Source organism: Callithrix jacchus, chromosome 19, assembly GCF_049354715.1.
Source record: "Callithrix jacchus isolate 240 chromosome 19, calJac240_pri, whole genome shotgun sequence".
Lineage (NCBI taxonomy): Eukaryota > Metazoa > Chordata > Mammalia > Primates > Cebidae > Callithrix > Callithrix jacchus.
The window spans coordinates 44,551,828-44,575,573 of record NC_133520.1 but is presented as its reverse complement, the minus strand read 5'-3'; the positions used below and the strand labels follow the sequence as shown (position 1 = coordinate 44,575,573).

The following is a 23,746-nucleotide window of genomic DNA, read 5'->3' as shown; positions in this document are numbered from 1 at the left end:
ACTGCTTTTGTTGGAATCCATTCAGATTCCCATCCCCAGTGATTATACTAAGACTTACTACTAAGGCACACCACATTGATTAAAAGAAATGTGAATAGAATGCGTAACTGCATGAGATTTCAGGTGAAAGGAGAGAGTTTTTGAAATAATCTTTTCATACAAAACTAAGTGAATGGTAACTTTTCTGGTTATAATAAAATATAACTCTCTTAACCTCAGAATAGAGGGAATGCTGTATAGTTACTAATACTGTGATTTAAGTGCATTGGGAATAAAAGACAGGGAGACTAAACAAAGCCAAAGAAAGAAAATAATAATAAAATAATTGAGAGAGTGTGGGGTATTCCTTAAAGCATTTCTAAGATTCTTTAGGAGATATGGGCAGCTTGCCCCATCCGAAAACTCCAAAAGCAGTTATTTCATGGATCTAAAACAACCAAAACTGAATTTATTTTCACTGTACTATTATCTTAATATTTTTCTTAATTAAGCTTCATCACTATCATCACCCAGAAGGGTCAATGACTGAGGTTTTATTCTAATTAAAACCCTGAAAGATAAGGATGGAAAGATAAGAGAAACATTCAGATAGAAAGGAGATAAAAGAAAAATAAATTAGAAGCAAAGGAAAACACTAGATATTGACTCAGAGAAATAGAGGGTGAATTTGAAGGAAAATAGGAGAAGTAAGAAAGTAAAGGAAAAGAGAGATGAAGGCAACAAAAACATTAGTAACAGAAGGAGTTACACATAAAGAGAACAAAAGGCAAAGCAGAGATTTTATCAGGGAGAAAGAAATCCTCCTTCAGGACTGGGACTGCCATGAAGATCTTCTAATTTAACCAGCGTTTGGAAGACATCAAGCCCTACTTCTATGTGATCCTGATTTTCCATATTAAAACACAAAAGCTCATGGAGATGTTTGACCCCAGTCACACGATCATGAAGTGGTAGAAACGGTTTGGTTTCTCATGCCATCGAATTTGATCCTTATAACATCATTGTGAAGCAAAAATTATACCCCTACTTCCCATGGAGGCTCAGAGAAAACTGATTTTTCCAAGATTATCTTGAACAATTTGAGTCCCAGGTCTGCAACTTACTAGGTGTGTTGTGGAAAAGTCACTTAGCCTCCATGAAAGTGGTCTGTATAGTGAAAACGATGCATAACAACGGCACAGGTTTTCACAGATACATGGGAATATGTGTACAAACATGTAAAAATACTTTGTAAAATGAAAAACATAATTTGTCATATTTACTAAAACTAAAATGTTCAGTGTAAAAGGCTATATGGAGTTTACATGCTGCTAATCCTTTAAACTATTGGGATTAAAAATAATGGCAAAGAAGAAGGAAAAGGAAGGAAAAAGAGAACTACAATAGGAAGGAAGGAGAGAGGTAAACAGACAGACCCAATAACAATGGCTAACATTGTGCATTTATTGTGTGCCAGGCCCTCTGCTAAGTCTTTGCTCATTTAATCACTACGGCAACTCTAAGAGGCAGGTACTGCTATTACTCCAGTTTGCAGATGGGAAAGTGAGCCATGGAGAGGTTTAGTAACTTGACCAATTCATAAAGCTGGTTAGTGAGAGAGCCTGGATTCAAATCCACAGTCAGGTACAAGCTCCACCTCCCGAGTTCAAGTGATTCTCCTGCCTCAGTCTCCCAAGTAGCTGGAATTAACAGACGCACACCACCACACCCAGCTAATTTTGTATTTTTAGTACAGATGAGGTTTCACCACGTTGGCCAGGCTGGTCTCAAACTCCTGACCTAAAGTGATCTGCCCACTTTGGCCTCCCATAGTGGTGGGATTACAGGTGTGAGCCACCACACCCAGCCTCTGGTACTCTTCAATGATTATAGTGCCCGGATATTAGTCAGCTAGAAATAACAGTCCTATGGCAAATAGTGAATATCATAAAAATCTCACTATAAAAGCAGAAATAGGAAAATATTAGGCCCATCAGCACACCAGCAGCTAAAAATATTATCTCCGGCCAGAGATTTCCCACAGGCTATTTTAATGTCCAGTGGTGACAAAGGAGATCTCAGTAAATGAAAGCAACATTAGATGCTCTGATAAGGTCAAATGGGTGCTACAAGAAGGGAAAAAACTTCCGTAAGATTATTTCAATTGCTAATGAAATTGCAAATTCGCTTTGGAGCTGAGTTCATCTTTCCCAGTGGATAGTGAGCTAATAAGTAAATGTAAAGCAACTACAAAATGTACGAAGACTTTAAAGACCTCCCCATTATCAAAAGCTAGCTTGGAAATTTAAGCAAAAACAATAGAATTTTGCTTAGACAGAAATCTTAATGGTTGTATGGTCCACTGGCCAAAGCCCTTCCTGACTGCTGACAATCCAATCTGCCTTTAAAAGCTGATGGATTGTCCAAAGAATATATATAAATGCCAATGAGCACTTAAAAAGATGCTCCATCATTAGGGAAATGTGAATCGAAATCACCATGGGATACCAATTCACACCCATTAGGATGACTATTACTGAAGAAACAGAAAACAGCAAGTGTTGGCGAGCACGTGGAGAAACTGGAGCCTCTGTGTACTGCTGGTGGGAATGTCAAACGGTGCGACAACTATAGAAAATGGTGAGGCAGTTCCTCAAAAAAGTAAAAGTACAATTGCCAAGTGATCCAGCAATCCCATTTCTGGGTGTAGACCAAAATAACTGACGGCAGAGACTCAAGACAGATTGTTTGTATATTTATGTTCACTGCACTATTATATACAATAGTCAGAGGTAGAAATAACTCAACTGCCTGCTGTTAAATGAATGAATAAATAAAATGCAGTAAATACAATCCAAGGAACATTATTCAGTCTTTACAAAGGAGAAAAAAAATCTGGCACATGTAAAACAACATGGATGAACCTTGAGGACACTATACTAGGGAAATAAGCCAGTCATAAATAATACAAGTGAAATAGGCCAGTCAAAAAAGAATAAATACTGCATGTTTCTGATTACATGAGGTACTTAGAGCAGTTTATTTCATAGGGACAGAAAGTAAAATGGTGACTGCGATGGGGCTGGTGGGAGAATTGGAAATTATTGTCTAATAGGTACAGAGTTTCAGATTAGGAAGATTAAGTACTGAAGATGGATGGTGATGATGGTTGATGTGTACTTAGTGCCACTGAACTGTGCATTTAAATATGGCTAAAATAGTACATTTTATTATATATATATATATATATATATATATATATATATATATATATATTTTTTTTTTTTTTTTTTTTTGAGACAGAGTCTTGCACTGTCACCCAGGCTGGTGTGCAGTCACCTAGGCTGGAGTGCAGCGCTGCGATGTTGGCTCACTGCAACCTCCGTCTCCCAGGTTCAAGTGATTCACCTGCCTCAGCCTCCCGAGTAGCTGGAACTACAGGCATGCACACCTGGCTAATTTTTGTATTTTTTTTAGTAGAGATGGGGTTTCACAATGTTGGCCAGGCTGGTCTCAAATGCCTGACCTCGTGATCCACCCAGCTCAGCCTCCCAAAGTGCTGGGATTACACAAGTGAGCCACCGCACCTGGCCCTATATTATATATTTTTAACACAATAGAAAAAAAAGAAAAATGAAAGAACAATAGGTTTGCATAAATATGAAAAAAATTAAAGTACATTGAGTAAGATGTGTTACTATCCTAAGGACCCAAGACAATAATAGAGTAATTTTATTTACCTTTATCTTCTTTAAAGGTGCCTTATGTACATACTAAAAAAATTTATATCCTAAATGATACATTTTGTGGTATTCGCTTCAAAATAATCAACTGGGACATAGAGGAAGTGGGGAAGAGGAAATGAAATACAATTTACCTGTAGTGAACCATTGCTGACACTATGTGATGGGTGGACGAAGGTTCTTTATATTATTTTCTTCACTTTTGTATTTGTTTGAACTATGCCGCAATGAACATTTTTAAATACTGCTTTATGTTTACCATATATAACAGTTTTAAACAAAAATATCGAGCCAATGAAGAGCAGCAAATTCTAAAATATAATGAAGAAAAATGTTAACAGAAAATATTCCTTAGATGTCATCACTGCCATTTGTAGGAAAGTCCATGTCCCTTTTCTGAACATGTATAATGAACAGTTAACATACATTGAAGAATTGTTACTTATACAAGCTTGACATGCACTGTTCACGTGATACTAACAACAACCCATGATTCTCACTCCCATTTTACAGATGCGGAAACTCAGACTCAAAAAGGTAAACTAATTGGGTTCATGTTAAGTGCATTTTAACCCAGGCGGTCTGGCTACAAGTCCTTCAGCTTAACAAGTACATTTCTTGAATTGCAAGCGTATTTCTTCTTCTTTCTTGCTAGCCAATTTAGACAAATTCATCAATTCTGAGTTGCCAGAATTAGAGAACCCTGATTGAGAACTTATAAACAGAGATACTTTGTTTTTTAAGGAATATGATCAATACCTTTGCTTCATCTGTCCCAGTAAATCCCTGAGGAGTTTCAACCCTAGTTAAGCTCAATTTAGTTAATTCACTAAGCACCTACTAAGTGTCAGAGGCTGTTAAACCTTGGGCACTGTGCTAGGCACTCAGATACCCAGAGGAATATAAATTATTCTATTATAAAAACACACGCACGCAAATGTTCATTGTAGCACAGTTCACAATAGGAAAGGCATCGAATTCACCTAAATGTCCATCAATAACAGATTGGATAAAGAAAAATGTGGTACATATATTCCATGGTATACTATGCAGCCATAACAAAGAACAAGATCATGTCTTTTGTGGGAATATGGAAGGACCTGGAGGCCATTATCCTCAGCACACTAATGCAGGAACAGAAAACCAAATACTGCATGTTCTCGCCTGTAAGTGGGAACTAAATGATGAGAACACATGGACACATAGAGGGGAACAACTCACACTGAGGCCTATCAGAGGGTGGAGGGTGGGAGAAAGGAGAGAATCAGGAAAAATAACTATTGGGTTACAACGAGGCTTAATACCTGGGTGATGAAATAATCTGTACAACAAACCCCCATGACATGAGTTTACCCATATAACAAACCTGCACATGTACCCTAGAACCTAAAATAAAAGTTAAAAACAAAAAAGGTAGACAGTGAACTATGACATGATACTGTATTGAAAACTAACATAATCACGAAGGTGGAATACCAGAATTCCCTGACAATAGTTTTTAGAAAGGTAAAAACCACCATATTAACATGATTGTATATTTATCTGGAAATACCTACTTTTTTTCTTTGAGACGGAGTCCTGCTCTGTTGCCCAGGTTGGAATGCAGTGGCACAATCTCAGCTCACTGCAACCTCAGCCTCCCAGATTCAAGTGATTCTCAGGCCTCGGCCTCCTGAGTAGCTGGGATTACAGGTACCTATCACCATGCTTGGCCAATTTTTGTATTTTTTAGTAGAGACGGGGTTTTACCATGTTGACCATGATGGTCTTGATCTCTTGACCTCATAATCCGCCCGCCTTAGCCTCCCAAAGTGGTGGGATTACCACATGAGCCACTGTGCCAACCAGAAATACCTGAGTTTTTAACACCTATTTTTCTATTATAAAAGTGAGTAAAATGGATATTGCTCCTACTTAAAAGATAAATTCAATTAGATACTGTATTTTGCAATATAAACTGTAGGACCTACCATGGCATCTTGGAGAAGAAAAACATTCCAAATTCCAATTTCCAAATCAAAGAAACCATAAACGAAAATAAAAAATTAATACTTAAATGTTTCTGTTTTTCAACGTGCAAAGTTTCAATATCAAATGGAAAACATACTGAAAATATGTGTTTCTATTACATTATGTGCTATCAGAGAGCAATAAAAATAAAATTTGTTAAAAAAAGAACTACCAACAGAAAATAGAGGTTAACATAATATTTATTTTAGAAACTAGAAAACCAAAAGTAAGTAACTTATATCACTCAGTTCTTCCTGTTTCATAGTATTACTCACCTTATGATGAGTGGCTTGACATCTGTCTTTGCCATGGTAAAATAAGCTCTGTGATGGTTCAGACCTGTCTGCACTGTCCAAAACTCTATCTTTAGCACTTACTACATACATAGCTGTCCCATACACAGCCAAGACCGAGTGCATATGTAATTAACAGACTTGAATTCCAAATTTCCTGTCCATTCACGTACTTATCTAGAGAGCAACACAGTAAAAAGGCAAAAGCAGGAACTTTGCACCAGGCATTCATTCCCTATTTTATTCTTTCATTCATGTATCTATACAACCAGTATTCAAGGACACCTATCGTGTGCCATTGTTTTAGGTCCTGAGACACTGCAGTGAAAAACAGGTGTTGCCAGCCTCACAGAACTCGACAGTTCTGCCACTAATCTTGGGAGGTCACTCACTTAGCGTAAGTTGGTTTTCAGTTTCTTTTTTTGTTTTTTTTTTTCTTTGTTTTCAGAAAAACATAATACTAATAACCAATGTGGAAGATTATTTTAAAGAAAATGAGTCATACATGCAACGGACCTGCACATGGTAAGTAAATACTCAATAATTAATAATCAACCAAAAGCCTAAAAACAAAATACCAAATATAAAATTTAGAACAAGTGACAAATGACAATGATCTCCAGAGCAAAAGTACCTAGAAAAGTTCAAAGAGAAAAACACTGTAATAATATTAATTATGTGTTAATAGCCATATTCGTCAGAATCTCTTCTTTCTATATGGTATTAAATATTCTTCAAAATCCCTTGGCATACACCATCTTAAGTATTAACAGTTAAAAGTGTCCATAGATTTCCAGAGAAAAAAAGTTCTACAAAACCAGTTTGGCTGACATTGGGAGCTTTGTGTGGACAATGAAGGGCACGTAGATTTTGTATTGTTCTTGATCGTCTTCTCGCAATGAGCAAACGAGAAATCATGTCAGCTAGGCTTCTAAATGACCTGCGGCCATGCGGACACACAGCAAGCAAGGAAAGACTTGGTGAGAAAGCATCTTACAAAGATGGCTCTTGCAAGGACACTTAGGGAAGTTAAGAAACTTGACCAAGCTTACATAGCATTTTTTTTTCCTATGAAAATGCTTTATCAGGCAAAACCAACTACTATAAAAATGCTTTAAAATGCAACAGGAGGAGATGTAAAGACACAAAGAAGTGCGTAGTGACACGTGGTTATCAGAACACACTAAAGAATCCACACTGCTCCCTCCTTTACCTAGAAAAGGTATTTAGCTATGCAGAAGTAGGGTCAAATTCACATCCAGCTCTTCTGACTCAGAGTCCTTTGACCCTTCATTACTATGACCTCCTCATGGGCTATTGCCTTCCTTTAAAAGTTCAGAGACACAGACTAGAGAAAAGAGCTTATAAAAAATAGATTCCTCCTATGCCTCAACTTGAAATTCTCAGAAAGGGTTCTAAATACTTTAAATCCCTTTTACCCAGAAGCTTCTGGGTTTTGCTCAGTCTTGACAAGAAATGGAGTGGCTATGATATATCTCAGAGATGCTATGAAATAGAGATGATTGCTCTGGCTAGCAATCAGGCAAGAAAAAGAAATAAAGGTATTCAAATAGGAAAGGAGGAAGTCAAATTGTCTCTATTTGCAGATGACATGATTGTATATCTAGAAGACCCCATCGTCTCAGCCCAAAAACTCCTGAAACTGATAAGCAACTTCAGCAAAGTCTCAGGATACAAAATCAATGTGCAAAAATCACAAGCATTCTTATACGCCAATAACAGACTGAAAGACAGCCAAATCAAGAACGAACTGCCATTCACAATTGCTACAAAGAGAATAAAATACCTAGGAATACAACTAACAAGGAACACAAGGGACCTCTTCAAGGAGAACTACAAACCACTGCTCAATTAAATAAGAGAGGACACAAACAGATGAAGAAACATTCCATGTTCATGGTTAGGAAGAAGCAATATCGTGAAAATGGCCATACTGCCCAAAGTTATTTACAGACTCAATGCTATCCCCATCAAGCTACCAATGACCTTCTTCAGAGAACTGGAAAAAACACCTTGAACTTCATATAAAACCAAAAGAGAGCCCACATAGCCAAGTCAATTCTAAGCAAAAAGAACACAGAAGGAGGCATCACACTACCAGACTTCAAACTATACTACAAGGCTACGGTAATCAAAAGAGCATGGTACTGGTACCAAAACAGAGATATAGACCAATGGAACAGAACAGAGGCATCGGAGGCAACACAACATACCTACTACCATACAATCTTTGATATACCTGACAAAAACAAGCAATAGGGAAAGGATTCCCTGTTTAATAAATGGTGTTGGGAAAACTGGCTAGCCATGTGCAGAAAGCAGAAACTGGACCCCTTCCTGACACCTTACACTAAAATTAACTCCAGATGGATTAAAGACTTAAACATAAGACCTGGCACCATAAAAACCCTAGAGGAAAATCTAGGCAAAACCATTCAGGACATAGGAGTAGGCAAGGACTTCATGAACAAAACACCAAAAGCATTGGCAACAAAAGCCAAAATAGACAAATGGGACCTAATCAAACTCCACAGCTTCTGCACGGCAAAAGAAACAGTCATTAGGGTGAATCAGCAACCAACAGAATGGGAAAAAATTTTTGCAGTTTACCTATCTGACAAAGGGCTGACATCCAGAATTTACAAAGAACTAAAACAGATTTACAAGAAAAAAACAAACAAGCCCATTCAAAAATGGGCAAAGGATATGAACAGACACTTTACAAAAGAAGACATACATGAGGCCAACAAACATATGAAAAAATGCTCATCATCACTGGTCATTAGAGAAATGCAAATCAAAACTACATTGAGATACCATCTCATGCCAGTTAGAATGGCGATCATTAAAAAATCTGGAGACAACAGATGCTGGAGAGGATGTGGAGAAAAAGGAACACTTTTACACTGCTGGTGGGAGTGTAAATTAGTTCAACCATTGTGGAAGACAGTGTGGCGATTCCTCAAGGACCTAGAAATAGAAATTCCATTTGACTCAGCAATCCCATTACTGGATCCCATTACTCAGCAATCCCATTTTGGATATATATATATCCAAAGGACTATAAATCATTCTACTATAAGGACACATGTACACAAATGTTCATTGCAGCACTGTTTACAATAGCAAAGACCTGGGACCAACCCAAATGTACACGAATGTTCATTGCAGCACTGTTCACAATAGCAAAGACCTGGGACCAACCCAAATGCCCATCGATACTAGACTGGACTGGGAAAATGTGGCACATATACACCATGGAATATTATGCAGCAATCAAAAACGATGATTTCGTGTTCTTTGTAGGGACATGGATGAATCTGGAGAACATCATTCTCAGCAAACTGACACAAGAACAGAAAATGAAATACCACATGTTCTCACTCATAGGCAAGTGAGGAACAGTGAGAACACATGGACACAGGGAGGGGAGCACTACACACTGGGGTCTATTGCGGGGAATAGGGGAGGGACAGCGGGGTGGGGAGCTGGGGAGGTATGGCAGGGGGAGAAATGCCAGATGTGGGTGAAGGGGAGGAAGGCAGCAAATCACACTACCATGTGTGTACCTATGCAACTATCTTGCATGTCCTGCACATGTACCCCAAAACTTAAAATGCAATAAAAAGGAAAAAAAAAAAAGAATGAATGCAATAATGCTTTAAATAAAAAAAGAAAGAAAGAAAGAAAGAAAGAAATAGAGATGAACTGAAATACTTTTAATGTCAGCAAATCATCTGAGGCCTATAAACACCCTGCATCGTACATTCATGGCACATGCAGGCTTCTGTCTTACTGAAAGACAACCTATGTCATCTGATGTTAGGAGAGCCACCTACTTCAGACCATTGAAAGTTTCAAAGAAAAGAAGTCATAAACGAAGTAAATATTCAGTGTCATGTGGCACGACATCTACCCTTCCCTTACAAGGCCATGGTCTATGGTCTTCTTTTAAAACTTCTGTTGTATTCTTATTTTTAAAAAATCATTTGTTGAGCTCTACTTTGTTTTAAGCACCGTATGCAACTGTTAAGCTAAGTACAGCATATTCTTTTATCGCTTTTCTTGGACTTAATACTATTTGTTCAGAGTCCTTTATTTTCTGTCACTGTGCTGTCCAATCCAATGGCCATTAGCCACCAAGACTATTTAAAGTTAAATTTGAACTAACCTACAGGTCAGAGGAAAAAACACCTAATCTATTTAAAGTGGTTGACTAGACATCCTGGTATAATCCGCGATGTCCACAAAGCAACCAGGATGCTGATTATTCACTGACACTAAATTACAAACACAGTCTTAGGAAATTTATTGACAGAGAGAGAAAGAGAAGCCATAGAAAGACAAATAAATAAAGACCTGAATTCAAGCTATGTGATGTCAGACAAATTGTGTTACTTCTCCGATCCTAAATTGTATAATCTGCAAAATGAAGAAGTAGATAAACTCTGAACTTCCTTTCACCTCTGAAACTCCTGGATTCTAAGGCTTTATATAGTTTGCATATCATCCAAATAATTTGCAGGCTTCAAAGACATATAAGACAAGACTCCAAAAACTTCCCCATTAATGAGTAGAGGAAGCTAGCTAGATAGGGCTAGACAATATAAGACAGGACATTGTAAGTATCATAAAAATAATATTACCAACATGTCCTACAGAACCCACCTCTTTATCCTACCAGAAAAATATGCCTGGAGGTAGTGAAAATGTTCACCTTTCTTTCATTATCAAAAAATATGGTAACATATGGTACCTCACCTGGCACATACTGGATGCTTAATAATCTTCATTAAATAGTATAATAAAATAATATAATATTAATTATAATAGCAGGTGTTACTAACATATATTAGGTTCTATGCAAGACACTTTCCCCAGGCTATCTCATTTTATCACCAAACAGCCTTATGAAGAAAACATCAAAACAGTTTTTATTTTTCATCACTTTGTAGATTAAAAAAAAAAAACTGCAGTGAAAGGAGTTAGGTCACTAACCCACAGCTAGACAACTAAACAGTGGCAGAACTGAGATTTAAAACCAAGACTTCCCAATTCCAGTGCACATACTTCCTCCATTTCCACCCGTTGCCATCTTCAGGAAACGTTTACTTGTTAATCACCAGAAAGAACCAAAGAAAGGAAGGCTCTCAAACTTTTTAAGAACCCAGCTAACTTCACAAAACTGCCATTTCCTGTATATTTTTCCAGAAGACAAAATAACAATTTATCATTCTAGGTAGGCCACTCAGCCCAAATATTTTCTAGTCTAGACCAGGTGGCAATTTCAACGGAGCTAGAATTGAGTTCACAGTTGTCTGGCAGGGTTCCAGTGTCTTAAGACTTTTGTTAATTAGACACAAGACAAAGGGCATTAAGAAGAAGGCAAGTTAAACGCGCATTGCTGTGGGCAAACTGCAGAAAGAAGTGGGCCTTTGTTTCCTAAGGAACTGGGAACCCACTCTATCATTTACAATGATTTTATAATTAAGTTGATATTTTGTAGGCTAGAAGCCTGCACAACCCTGACATTCATATGTCTCCTTATCACTGTCATGAAGTGGAAAGCAAGGGCCAATTATTTGTGTTGCTTGTTTTCCACAGTCCTGTTTTTAAGGAGACTTAACATTTAAGTCACTAAACTGTCCAAATTCAAAATATTTCCACTTTCTCTGCAGTGATCACATTCTGTCACCCACACTTCCTAAAAATATCCTGCTTTCCATCACTCACTAGAACCACAGAGGCTATTAGAAGGTAATAAAATCCCTCGAGAGCTTCTCTTATGCACATCTGCATTTTCCTCTGATCAATTAGATTCAGGGAGATTGCAGGTGGGAAATAAAAGAAATAAAAGTCAGGCCACAAATCCTTACTGTGATCCCACAAACAGCACTGAGAAACAACAACTGGTGAGGAAAGAGCTCAGCCCTGAAAGACTCCCCTGCTCCAATCGCAACTACTACCCAAATTCACCACGAAATTATTACTCACAAAATCCTTCTATCTACTTCTCATCAAGAAATATCATCACGGAAATATCAATGATGGTCCTATCTTCTCTCAGGTGAGGATATTCCTCACCATGAGTATCACTGAGGAAGACACAGGTCTAAATATGTTTAGAGTAGACAACATCCCTTGGTTCAGAAAGTTTCTTTCAAATATCTAATTTACAAAAGACCCTCCATTTAAAAACTTTTCAGAAATGGCAAGATACTTCCATCAGTGCCTGCCTCCCATCTGAGCCCTTAATTCAGAAATCTGAGGGCTTAAAAGGACCATGCCTTTCATAATGATCTTTTACACACATTCCTTCTTTTTCTAGTGGGTCTTGTTGTCACTTGTACATATTCCTCACTCTGCTAACAGGTAGTAAACACAGGCGGATTAAGAAAACGAAAATTTGAAAATATTAAAGATCAACTAGGCACTGTGGTACATGCCTACAATGCCAGCTACTCAGAAGGCTGAAGCAGGAGGATCACCTGAGCCCAAGAGTTTAAGACCAGCCTGGGCAACGTAATGAGACCCCATCTCAAAAATAAAAAGGAAAGTCAAATATTATTTTTCAAAATGGGGATTTAAGCAAGAAGTATCAACACCCTCAAGGTTGACCAGATGGGCAATCCTGTACTGACAAATCCACTGAGTTAATATAGAAAATGTCAGCTAGCTCACCACTAAGAGACTAGGAATGTCTGTGGCCCAGTCTCTTCCAAAGAAGAAATCAAGCCGCTCCTCTTTCTGGGAAGTACGTCTCCTCTCACAAAGCACACTGACTTTGGAAGTAGCTTTCAAAGACAATGTTTAGGTCAAGTCAATCTGCATAAATACTCTTCCTGGTTGGGTGACCGCTCGCATTTTGACATCATGTAAGGAAAGCCAGTGGTCTTGTCTTGCTCTGCAAGAATGGAACAGTCATAGCTGGGTGCTGTGGCTCTTACCTGTAATCTCAGCAGTTTGGGAGGCTGAGGTGGGAGGATCGCTTGAGCCCAGGAGTTTAAGACCAGCCTGGGCAACATAGTGAGACCCCCATCTCTAGAAAAACAAAAAACAAAAAAAAATTAGGCAGGCATTGTGGCACCCACCTGTAGTCTCAGGTACCCAGGAGGCTGAGGTGGGAGGATAGCTTGAGCGCAGGAGTTCAAGGTTATAGTGAGCTATGATTGCATCACTGCACTCCAGTCTGGTCAACAGAGCAAGACCCTGATTTAAAAAAAAAAAAACAGAATGGAGCAATCTTAACCCTAAAATAATAACCTGTTGCCACTACCACCACGATACCATATTTGAAAGATTTATCCAGGTCCTGAGCTTCACAGGTAACAAGGCTGGCATCTATTCACTTCTTGCAAAGACATTGCTTTCTCCTTTACAATAAATAAACAGTGCAAATTATGTCTTCAACCGTAAGTCTGAAAAGAAAAACTAAAAGCAAACAAATGCAAAGCAAGCAACTACATAAGGATGAAGAGACAGGAGAATAGAATGGAGGAAAGAACAGGAGTAGGAGAAAGATGAGGGGAAGGAGGAGGGGGAGGAAGAGTGAACTTGATAAGTTTGTTATTTCCAAAGCCATGTTTACTGCAGTAAGATAATGAATGAGGAAAAACATTTTCATTTTCTTTTCTGACAGCTTGAGCATAAATGATTGCTGTAATAATATCAGAAAGTATTAACATTTTGAGGAGTCCTGCTAGTGAGAAGCCAGCATTCCAGCCAATTTGAAGCACTGGCCCCAAGGTGCCCTAGAGAGTTTGTTTTTCAAATGCAGGAATGTCGGCTGCTGGACTAAAAGTGATGTATACTGTCTAGTGGACAGCATGCTGGCCAGACACCAAATCTGGAATGTCTCTCCCTGTACTCAGTTGTTCTTTACGGCCAGTGCCATTCCCACAAAGGAGAGTTTTGTCCAAAGCCGTCCAAAAGAGGGGATAGTGTTTAAGATCCATCAACACCAAGTAACATTGAGTTCTGACTTGTCACCTCTACAGATTCTTCAAGAAGCTGCTCTGAATCCAACACTTGTTGGAGCTAGTCAGGTCTCTTCTTAAGGAAGTTGATACTTCTAGTTCTAATCCGGCTAAGGTCCTGCCTGAAGGAAGCCTAAAAAGTGCCAGGAATAAAAGCAGTCAAGTCTCATAAGTTTATGTGCTTTTAAATAAGATGTCGTCAAGTACATAAAACAACATAACCATTGTGATTTAATCACCTGCTTATGAAAAAGACAGCATTCTCAATAGAAGAATTGATAAGGCAAATACTTTGCCCATACGTATTTTTTAAATGTATCTCTGACATCAAATGAGACTCCCTGTATTATGCCAAAAAGCTACTGGCCAACATCTGAGACTGATTTGCAAGCAGCAACCCTAATTCAGATCATGAAGCAGCATTACTGTCACCTGTACCCTTCAATATGGTGACATCCACTCTACCTTAACAATCAGAGTTTTATCCACTGTACATTTTTTCCCATAAGATCCCTATGGACTTCCCCACAGAAAAAAAAAAAAAAAGATCCCCAGAATTTTCTGAGATTTGGAAAAACTCCTGTAATTTGTAAGAGGATAATGAGAGAGACATCAAACACACACAAGAAATTCACACATCCCAGCTTTTCTCTGTATTCCACTTTGGAAACCAATAGCCTATAAAGATAAAATGGCAACAGCACATGCGTATCTTGAGTGTGTGCAAATCATCAGAGTCATAAGCAATAAGTAAACAGGAGGTGTCACGGGGAGGGAAATGAATGCTGCCAGTTCAGAACACACTGTCAAGAGGTATGCTTCAACAGTGAAGTAGAAAGGGAAAACAAGCATGAGTCGCTAGAACAGCAATTTCCCTATCCTTTCTCTCCACTGTTACTAAGCAATGTCTTATTGGAACTGAAGTCCTTTTCTAAGTCTTTCATGGACTTCCTGACTAATAAACATTACAATCTAGTGTTTGTTCTTTTATGAAGGTGGAGCAGTTGAAATATCCTAACACACATATTCAACCAACACCCCTCTCCAATTATTTTGTTGTTCTTCACATTAAAAGTTGGCTCTACTGAGAAGATATTGAATGGAAAGCCCATATAAGATACAAAACATAGAAGCATAATGGACACATAAAATTTGTGATGTCACAATCTATGTCTACACACAGACATAGACCGTTTGACTTGATACCTAGCAAATGACAAGCAAGGACTCTGTGTCTCTTTATACATTCCCTGATATTTATATACTGTTATTTCTATCACAAAGAAAAACAAAAAAATATATGCTCAGAGAACACAAGAATAGACAGACAATCCACAGGTAAGCATTAAGAGTAAAATTTACCGAAAGGGGTTATTTTTTCCAAGAATGATTTATCAGGAAAATCTTTCTTTGAAAAGTAAATTATATGTGATCACTAACCCTAAGTAAACAGCTAACAAAGGAAGGGAAAAATGAGTAGCACAGGCAGTTCCAAGCTGAACCGACAAAGTAATAACGCTTTAAAAAACGAGGGAGTGCATTCTCGAAATCATTACAGTCTGATCACTTAAAAGTAGAATTAATGGGGATTTGATTAAACTCAAAATTGGCAACAGAGGCTCAGGTGCACTAAACAGTCAGATACTATTTCTAAAATCCCTGTCTTCTTACTTTATTGTTCTCAAAATAACTGACTGAATGACACACACTAGTTGCTGCATATTTAGTTCGTTTCCAATGAAGACAACTACTAGGTATCCGGTCTACTCAGCCCTTAATCTTTTAAAGGGAAACAGAGAGGGAATCCAATTGTTCAGCCTAACAGAAATAGCTTACTACTATAATACACCCATAAAATAGAACTCAAAATTCTTTTGTTGTTCTTCACATTAAAAGTTGGCTTGCATATTACAATATTCAGTCTTACCAAACAATACAAATTATGACTTCTTTAAAACCACCCAATTGCCCCCAAAATATTTCTTTTCAAAACCAACTCTAAATAGAATAGACAAGTATCCAGTCATTTCAATCAACGTAAAAATACAATGCTAATAATTAAAATGCAATTGGATTATTTTCCTGACTTATGCAGTTGGAATGCTTTAAGACTAATACAGACAACTGAGTCCTGAGTTATCTTTCCTATCATACTGTTTTATCTCAGGCACATATAAATGCATTCATAGGTACACAATGTAGTGCTGTTCACCAAGGCTAGAGAATAAAACAGTTAGCATTGTGCCGGGATGCTAACTGTTTTATTCCCATTAAAGCCACAGCAATATTCCTATGAATGGCTACATGGGTGAAAAGTTTTGATTTAGTGCAGGTTAAAGTAGCACATACTCTTTAATCTTTATTCATAAACAGCTCTGATCCTCTTGCTTAAAAATAAATAAATGCAAGTATCCTGAACTCTTCAATGGGCTCTCTCTAATTAAAACCTGTAACAATTTGGGGTGTTTCAAAGCATTACTTCCTTTTTAACAACTGTTAGTGTTGACTAAAGAAATCTTGCCTAATAAGCACTCCAGATAATATACTTTAAAAAGTCATCTATACAATGCAATAAAAAAATGATTGGTGCAGAAGAATACTGCATCCCTAATTTTAGTAAGATTGTTGATGATAACCTAAGCAACCACTTGAAAGCACATGAAATATTCAAATCCATCTTTATTATGGTTGCTCAGTGTCAAAAAGTTTGTTGCTGACAGCATTGCAATAGACTCTATAAAGCTGTCAAATCTATTTGTGGCCAAAAGAAAAGCAACTCTGGAAGATAAATATTATTTAATGATTTAACAGGCATATGGCACTACAATATAAATACCTGTAAATACCCCAAAACATAAAAATAACAGAAAGTAAAAAATAATTTAGGCTAAGACAAAAAAAAAACTAGAATTGTTTAGTCAAGAGCAAAATTATTAAACCACATACATTTACATAAACACATTTTCTCTTGCCACAGAACTGCAAAGTGGTCTCTTTTTATTTCTGAAATGTGATTCGCTTATGTAATTATTATAACATAAATGTTTAGAGGGGAGTATAAGAAAAAGCTTCTAAAATTATTATGGATGCTATTAAATTATGTGTGTAACAACCAAAATATCTGGAATGCCCAAACTTCCTGTTATTGCTCATGACAGAATAATCTATGCAAAACCAGCAGGGAACATGTGAGGCCTCATTTACTTCACTGTGTTTCTCCACGTACACATCACTTGAGAATATCAGATCACTTTCACGTATATACCACGTAATCATTGATGATTTGGGGAATCCACAAGGCCACAAAGTTGACACATACTCTGATCTAGAGGGAAAAAAATCAAGAAAGCCAGAAGTTTCCTGTTTTCCAAGAAACTGAAGACATGAAGACACACTTACCTTTCTGTACACCAGCATGTTGGGTGATTCATCGGCCACCCCGTTGCTGGTCTGCCCATAATTATTCCCCTGCGCCATGTCACCCAAAACTTGGTCCACTCTCAGATACAGGAATTATCAGTCTGCCCTGCAAAGGGTTAAAGAGACTTCTGTGAGATCCCAGTGGTAGCACTTAAGGGACCCCCCTGATTCATCATCATTCACAGCACCCACCCCACATAAAGCGTTCTCACAAACTGGGGCTGGCTGGAGAAAGTGACACAGGACATAGATTTTTTTAAAAAATGAGTTTACACCTACAATATCCTTAAGGAATTGTAAGAAACTACAGTCTACCGGGAGAAAAAACCATTAGGTTATCGTCGTAGCTGACTTCATTTTCTGAATACTCATTTTGAGAAGTGTTGGATGCTCACCCTAAACACTCATGGTTAGCATTTCCCTAGTACAGAGAGTTCTTTTCTCTCCCAATACTTGCATCTGCACTTGGTGATGTTTTCCCAAAAGGGCAGGACAACACCGAGGAATGGGGGTGGGGGGCAGGGTAGCACACTTTCTCCCAGGTATCTGTCTAGCGTCCCCACATGCAGCACATCGGAGAGGCCCATTCCCGGAGTCCTTCTCCAGCGCATGGGTTTCCTCTCTATTCCCCCGGGTCTCCCACACAGACCCAGAGTATATGCTTCGCCTACTTCCACCTGACTGCGCTGCCAGCCACCGGCTGCTCTCCTTTCTCCCCACTTCGCTTCGGAAGTCAGGAGGTAATCCTGCCTAATTTTTGCAAGAAGACACCAGAATTTGTCCCGGCCACGAGAACGAGCGGGAGGTCAAGCCTGCAGGCAATTACCTGGGGCACCGTGGGTAAAAGCCTAAGTGCAGAAGCCTCCAGAGCCACCAGCCGAAGCGCAGAGAAGACAGGCAAGCCCCAGCTCCCCCGGCTCGCTCTCCCGGCAGCAGCAAATGGCAGGCGCGGCTGTGCCCCGCGCCGCGGCGGCCGCCGGAGCCGAGCGGCAGTTTCAGCACCACGGACCGCGGGGTGCGCGCAGCGCCCGTGAGCCCTGCCCCGGCGCGGGGTTCCCGGGGCCGGCCGCCCTGCGCCCGCGGACGCTCCCGCTGCGCAGAGCGAGGGCTGGGTGCGGGCGGGGGTCGAGAGGGCTCTGGGGGGGGCGCTGCCTTCTCCCCGCCCGCCTCCCCTATTTACCTCCTCCGCCAAGGTCACGGCCCCACGGCGTCTCCCCTCCCGGGCGGGCTGGATGCGGGCGGTGTCAGCTGGCGGCGAGCGGAGCAGCAAGGCAGGGCAGCTTCATCACACTCGCGGCGGATGCGGATTCCACGCCGCCCCGGCTCCCACCGCTCGGGCGACCGCCACCCTCGCCTCGCCTGGCCTCGCTGCCGCCGGTGCACAGGCGGCTCCGGCAGCCGCCACTCGCGCCAGCTCCCCTGGGCTGCCTCGCCGGCTCGCTCCCTCCTCCGCTTCTTCTCTCGGGGACTGGGACCCGCCGAGCGCGCGCGGGAGTCGAGATGCCCGGCCCGTGCGCGCGACTGCGAGGAGGGAGGAGGGACGGTCACGTGGGACAGGGGCGTCCGAAGGTGCCGGCTCGGATGGGCTCGGCTCGGCCGCCGCCACGCCGCCCGGGCCTCCCCGGCCTCCCCGCCCTCGCGCCCCGCGGGAGGCTGCAGTCCTGCCCCCGGCGTGGCCCGCGCTTCCGCACACCCCGCCCGCCCGCGCGTGTGTACGTGCGCCGGAGGCCTGGAGAGACCGGAGTTTAACGCCCAGTGTAAGCCGGAAAGGGAGGAAGGCTTCGCGATGGAAGGGTGGGTGGTGGGCAGGTGGGTGATCGAGTGAACGGATGGACGGATGGATGGGTGGATGGAGCCCCGTGAAACCTGAGATTTCATCACGTGCCTAACGACTCCGCTGAATGTCCTAGAGAAGTAGATAATTTATTATTATTATTATTATTATTATTATGCTCAAATAGCAGAGTGGATAGATACTGAGACATCCCAGTAGTGAAGGAAATGGCCAGGACCAAATGAATCATTCATCCCCGCTTGCCTGCGGCTTTCACAGCTTCTTCCTAAGTTGGAGAAATGGGAACCAATTTGAAAGCTGCCAACCAGGGGTGAAAATCTTGCCACTTGTGAAACTGAAGGAATATCCCCAGGGCCTGGCTTCTCTCTTTAACACAAGATGCTCAGAGGAACTTTCCTCTTGCTCACTGCCCTTGTCCACTAGCAATTTTCAAAGAGGGTCTGAGGGGCTAATCCTCCTTCACATTGCTGCCACAAATAATTCTGCAAGGATTAAAACGACATGAAGGAGACAAATCACTTTTGCGTTGGTGGTAGTAAAGCAACCTTTGCTTCCAGAGGAAGGGCTGGGCAACTGTAAATCTAGTTTTCCTTCCTCTGCTGGGCTAGGTGTGGAGGAGAGGGAGGGACAGAGGGAGAAGATAATCAAGGTCAGCCCTTCCTGACCCCCTGGTCTAGGCAGATCAGAACTGCTACTGAAACAGGGGGCCCTGTGGACCAGTGTATTTCCCCAGCCACATGCAGGTCTTGTCAGGTTTCTCCCAAGGAGCAAATATTTCTCTAAATCTCCTGTTCCAAGTACTGCAGGAGAAATATTGTCCCAAACCACATACACTCTGGTCTGACCTGTCTCCCACTGTATACAAAGATGTGTAAACTTCCAACATCTTTCCACTGTATCCTCTGGAACTTAGAATCTTCAGCAAAATTCTCTTTGTTTTCAGCATCTCTAAATATTTATTTAACATTCTTGTTCTCCCTGAAATCTACTTCTCCCCCTTTAAGCCCCCCTCTTCCTTTTTACTCAGTCTACTACTCCTGAGAAGTTGATGCAACTTGAGTGACTTGGATTAATAAATTTGCAAATATTACTGGGCATGCTCCCTCAGTTTGACCGTTTTCCTCCTAAGAGAGAACCACCTGAAGGAAGCAGGTTTCTCCTTCTTTGCATCTCTGGGTAAAAGTTCCACTGTCATAGAAATCTGTACCCAAGCACAGCACTGATGGATCATTCTCAACAGCCAACTAACAGTATAGAGCCAATCACACACACACACACACACACACACACACACACACACACATATATATAAAATATCTCGACACCCTTTCCACTTATTGCCACCTTACTTTCCTGCTTCCCTTTATGCCAAAATCTTTCTTTCCACTCCATCTTGAACCTGTTCCATTTTGTTAAATGACCTCCATGGTGCTAAGCTGATAGTCAATTTTCAGCTGTCGTAAAAATTGACTTTTCAGCATAAATAAACCTGGACACCACTCTCTATTATTTCTCTTTCTGTATTGCTGGTTGCTTTTTCTCACCCTTATTGCTTGTTCTTCTTTATCTTTCTGACCCCCAAATTCTGAAATGTCTCGAATCTCAGACATGCACTTTACCTAAAGTGACCTAATTCAGTCTCATACATTTCAGTGTTTCGTTACTTAACACTAATAACTTCCAAATGTATATTTTTAACGTGGACCTATCCCCTGAAATCCAGTCTATCAAGTGCTCACTTTACATCTCAACTTGAATTTCTAATTTATGTCTCATTCAGCTTTAAGATTACAAAGCTATTGCCACTGCCTTGTATCCTAGGCATAAAGTTGCTAGGGCATAGCAGATGCACAATAAACATACATTAATGACATGAATGGATGTATCTAGTAAGAGTAGTCTGATACATTCTTTTGTATTTTTAATTGTTTGTTTTTTGAGACAGAGTCTTGCTCTGTGACCCAGGCTGGAGCGCAGTGGTGCGATCTCGGCTCACTGCAACCTCCACCTCCAGATTTAAGTGATTCTCCCACCTCAGCCTCCTGAGTAGCTGGGATTACAGGTGTGTGCCACCATGCCTGGCCAATTTTTGCATTTTTAATAGAGACAGGGTTTCACCATTTTGGCCAGGCTGGTCTTGAACTCCTGACCTCAGGTGATCCACCCACCTTGGCCTCCCAAAGTGCTGGGATTACAGGCATGAGCCACCACATCCAGCCATGTATTCTGTAATGGATTTTTACATTATCTTATTTAATTCTTACTAACGATCCTATAGAGGTAGTTATAATAGTTATCCCCTTTACATCAACACAACAGTAGGGAAGGAGAGGATCAGAAAGTTTGGGTTAACTTCCCAATACAACCAATATAGCCAAAAAGTGGCAGTTGTGGTTTGTACGCTGTCGACTTCATTAGCTGGAACAAAGTTTCTCAGGATCCTCTTGCCTGTATGCATATGAGTACCGTTGTCCAGGGAGGAATTTGTACAAGATTTGGTAAACAGAGTGAAACAGTCTCTATTCCTCTCTCAAGGTCTCTGTATTTGCTGTGATAATACATGCAGAGAAGGTTCTGGCATATCCCGGCTCTCCCCAGCTTCACACCCAATCTTCCCAATTTCCAGCACAGCTGATCAACAGTAGCCACACACCCATCACAAGGGCCTTAACATGGATTCAAAGAGGCAGTAGCCAGGCAGACAAAAGCTTTTCACTGAGTATTCTTTCAGCTTTCTCTCACTGTGCCCCTCCTGGATGCAGCGGGCCAACCAGATTCCCCTGAAAGCTCTGACTTGCCCATCCACACAAGGACCTCAGGGAATCCATTAGTGACTTTTCTCAGATCTTTGAATTCCTTCTTCTAGAAAATAACTTTCTCAACAATTGTGTAAGTTCTTACAATACATCCCTTATTCCATTACGTTCATAATGGTTCCACTTTCTGCAAGAGTGGCTAGCAGAGCTCAAATCCAAGTCTTCTGGGTTCTTTTCACTATTCCAGGAAATCCAACTTAGGTAGAGAAGATCTTGAAACAAATAGCTACATGTAAGTGAAAAACTGAATGACAGTGTATGAGCTACTGAAGGAGAGACTGACATTCAAATTGGGCTCTTTAAGGACAAGCAGAATATCTGCTATAGGAAGGGTGAAGGAGTTTCTATTCCAATGCAAAGGCAGGAAATGCTGAAACCCCTTGGGAAAATTACTAGACATAATAATACCACATATTGAATTTCTGCTATCTCTAACCATATTACAAATAATCTTACCATAGCTGACAAAATTTACCCTATAAGGTAAATACCACTGTTCTAGTTAGGAAACCTGGCCATGGTCAGATACCTTCTAAATATCAAAGCTTTGACTCAAATATGCCTGTGTGTGACTGTAAAGCCCTGTGAAAAATTATGCACAAATGCCTCCTAGCAACAGTATGAGTTTAAAAAAAGCTAGCGTTCCCCCATCAAGGTGCCTCTCGTTCTATTCTCTCCCTCATCTTCCATCCCTCCACAAACCTACCTCTCACCGTGCTCTCTGGGAAGTTATGACTCAAGATTGTTTGTGGCTAATTACCGTTGCCAAGCAAATATCAAGAAGGAAGATTCAAGAAATAGCATATTTCACAATTTTCTACTGTTATTTGTTAAGCCTCATTAGACAACTCAGAATTTGTGTTACTGTGCATTAGAAACAAAATTATGTCTATCACCTTAATGTTTTGATGACTGATGTTTTTCGAATATAAACTTAGTGAATTAGACTATACCATCTTCAAAAAATCCATCATAAGATTTAATGTATTCTCTTTTGTGCTTGCTTTCTAGATAATGCAGACCTTTATGCTGTAAACAAGAAAAAAAGAAAGAATGGAGCGTTGTTTTGTTTTGTTTCTTTCTTTAAAAACCATGTGCATATGTGATTCCCAATCATTATATCCACAGCATTTTACTATTTTTCTTTTAAGCCTGTATTTTATGAATATTTTTGTCAAGCAGATTAAATGGTAATAATACAGTACTTCAAAACAGCAGATAAAAATCCTGTTACCTCATCAAGGTAATGAATTGCAGCTCAAATAAAGACATTTAAAGTTTTTTTTAGCTTCAGTTTCTTTTTTTAGCCTTGAGAAAAATAGTCAATTTTTAACATTTTTTGGAAATTCAGGAAATAGTGTCTATTTTTACAAATCATTATGAGTACAGGAATTCCAAGTCTATTGATATAGACTTGCTTTTTCCTTCCTTTTTTCATTTAACAAAAACTTAGTCATGTATTTATTGTCCATGAAGCCTTCTCAGGTTTCTATGAAGATCATAAAGAAATAAAACAGGTGAGTTTTGTCCTCAAGGAGCTCCCAGTCTCATTCCGAAAATAAGAGTCCTTCCTTTCTCTCACAGCTCACGTGCAGTTCCATCAGCAAGTCCCATTGGATCTACGTAAAAACTGTATTCAGGTTGGGCATGGCTCACATCTGTAATCCCAACACTTTGTGAGGCCAGGGCAGGC

The 23,746-nt window shown here is 40.1% G+C and overlaps 1 protein-coding gene across 15 annotated transcripts in view; it reads right to left on the bottom strand.

The window, feature by feature from the left end:
• The window catches only part of RGS7 (regulator of G protein signaling 7), a 548,216-nt gene extending 529,304 nt beyond the window's left edge, over nt 1-18,912 (bottom strand). For 14 of the 15 annotated variants that reach the window (XM_078357252.1, XM_078357254.1, XM_078357255.1 and 11 more), the window contains exons 1-2: nt 18,623-18,912; nt 17,422-17,548 (exon numbers count right to left, since the gene is read on the bottom strand). Coding sequence is in view for 10 of the 15 variants with exons in the window: in XM_008985749.4 (XP_008983997.1) it covers nt 17,422-17,499 (78 nt within the window). In the remaining 5 variants the exon portion in view is untranslated. Of the gene's footprint in view, nt 1-17,421; nt 17,549-18,622 lie in introns of those variants that run through there. The other variant, XM_078357258.1, reaches the window with a different exon arrangement.
• Between the last annotated feature and the right edge of the window lie 4,834 nt (nt 18,913-23,746).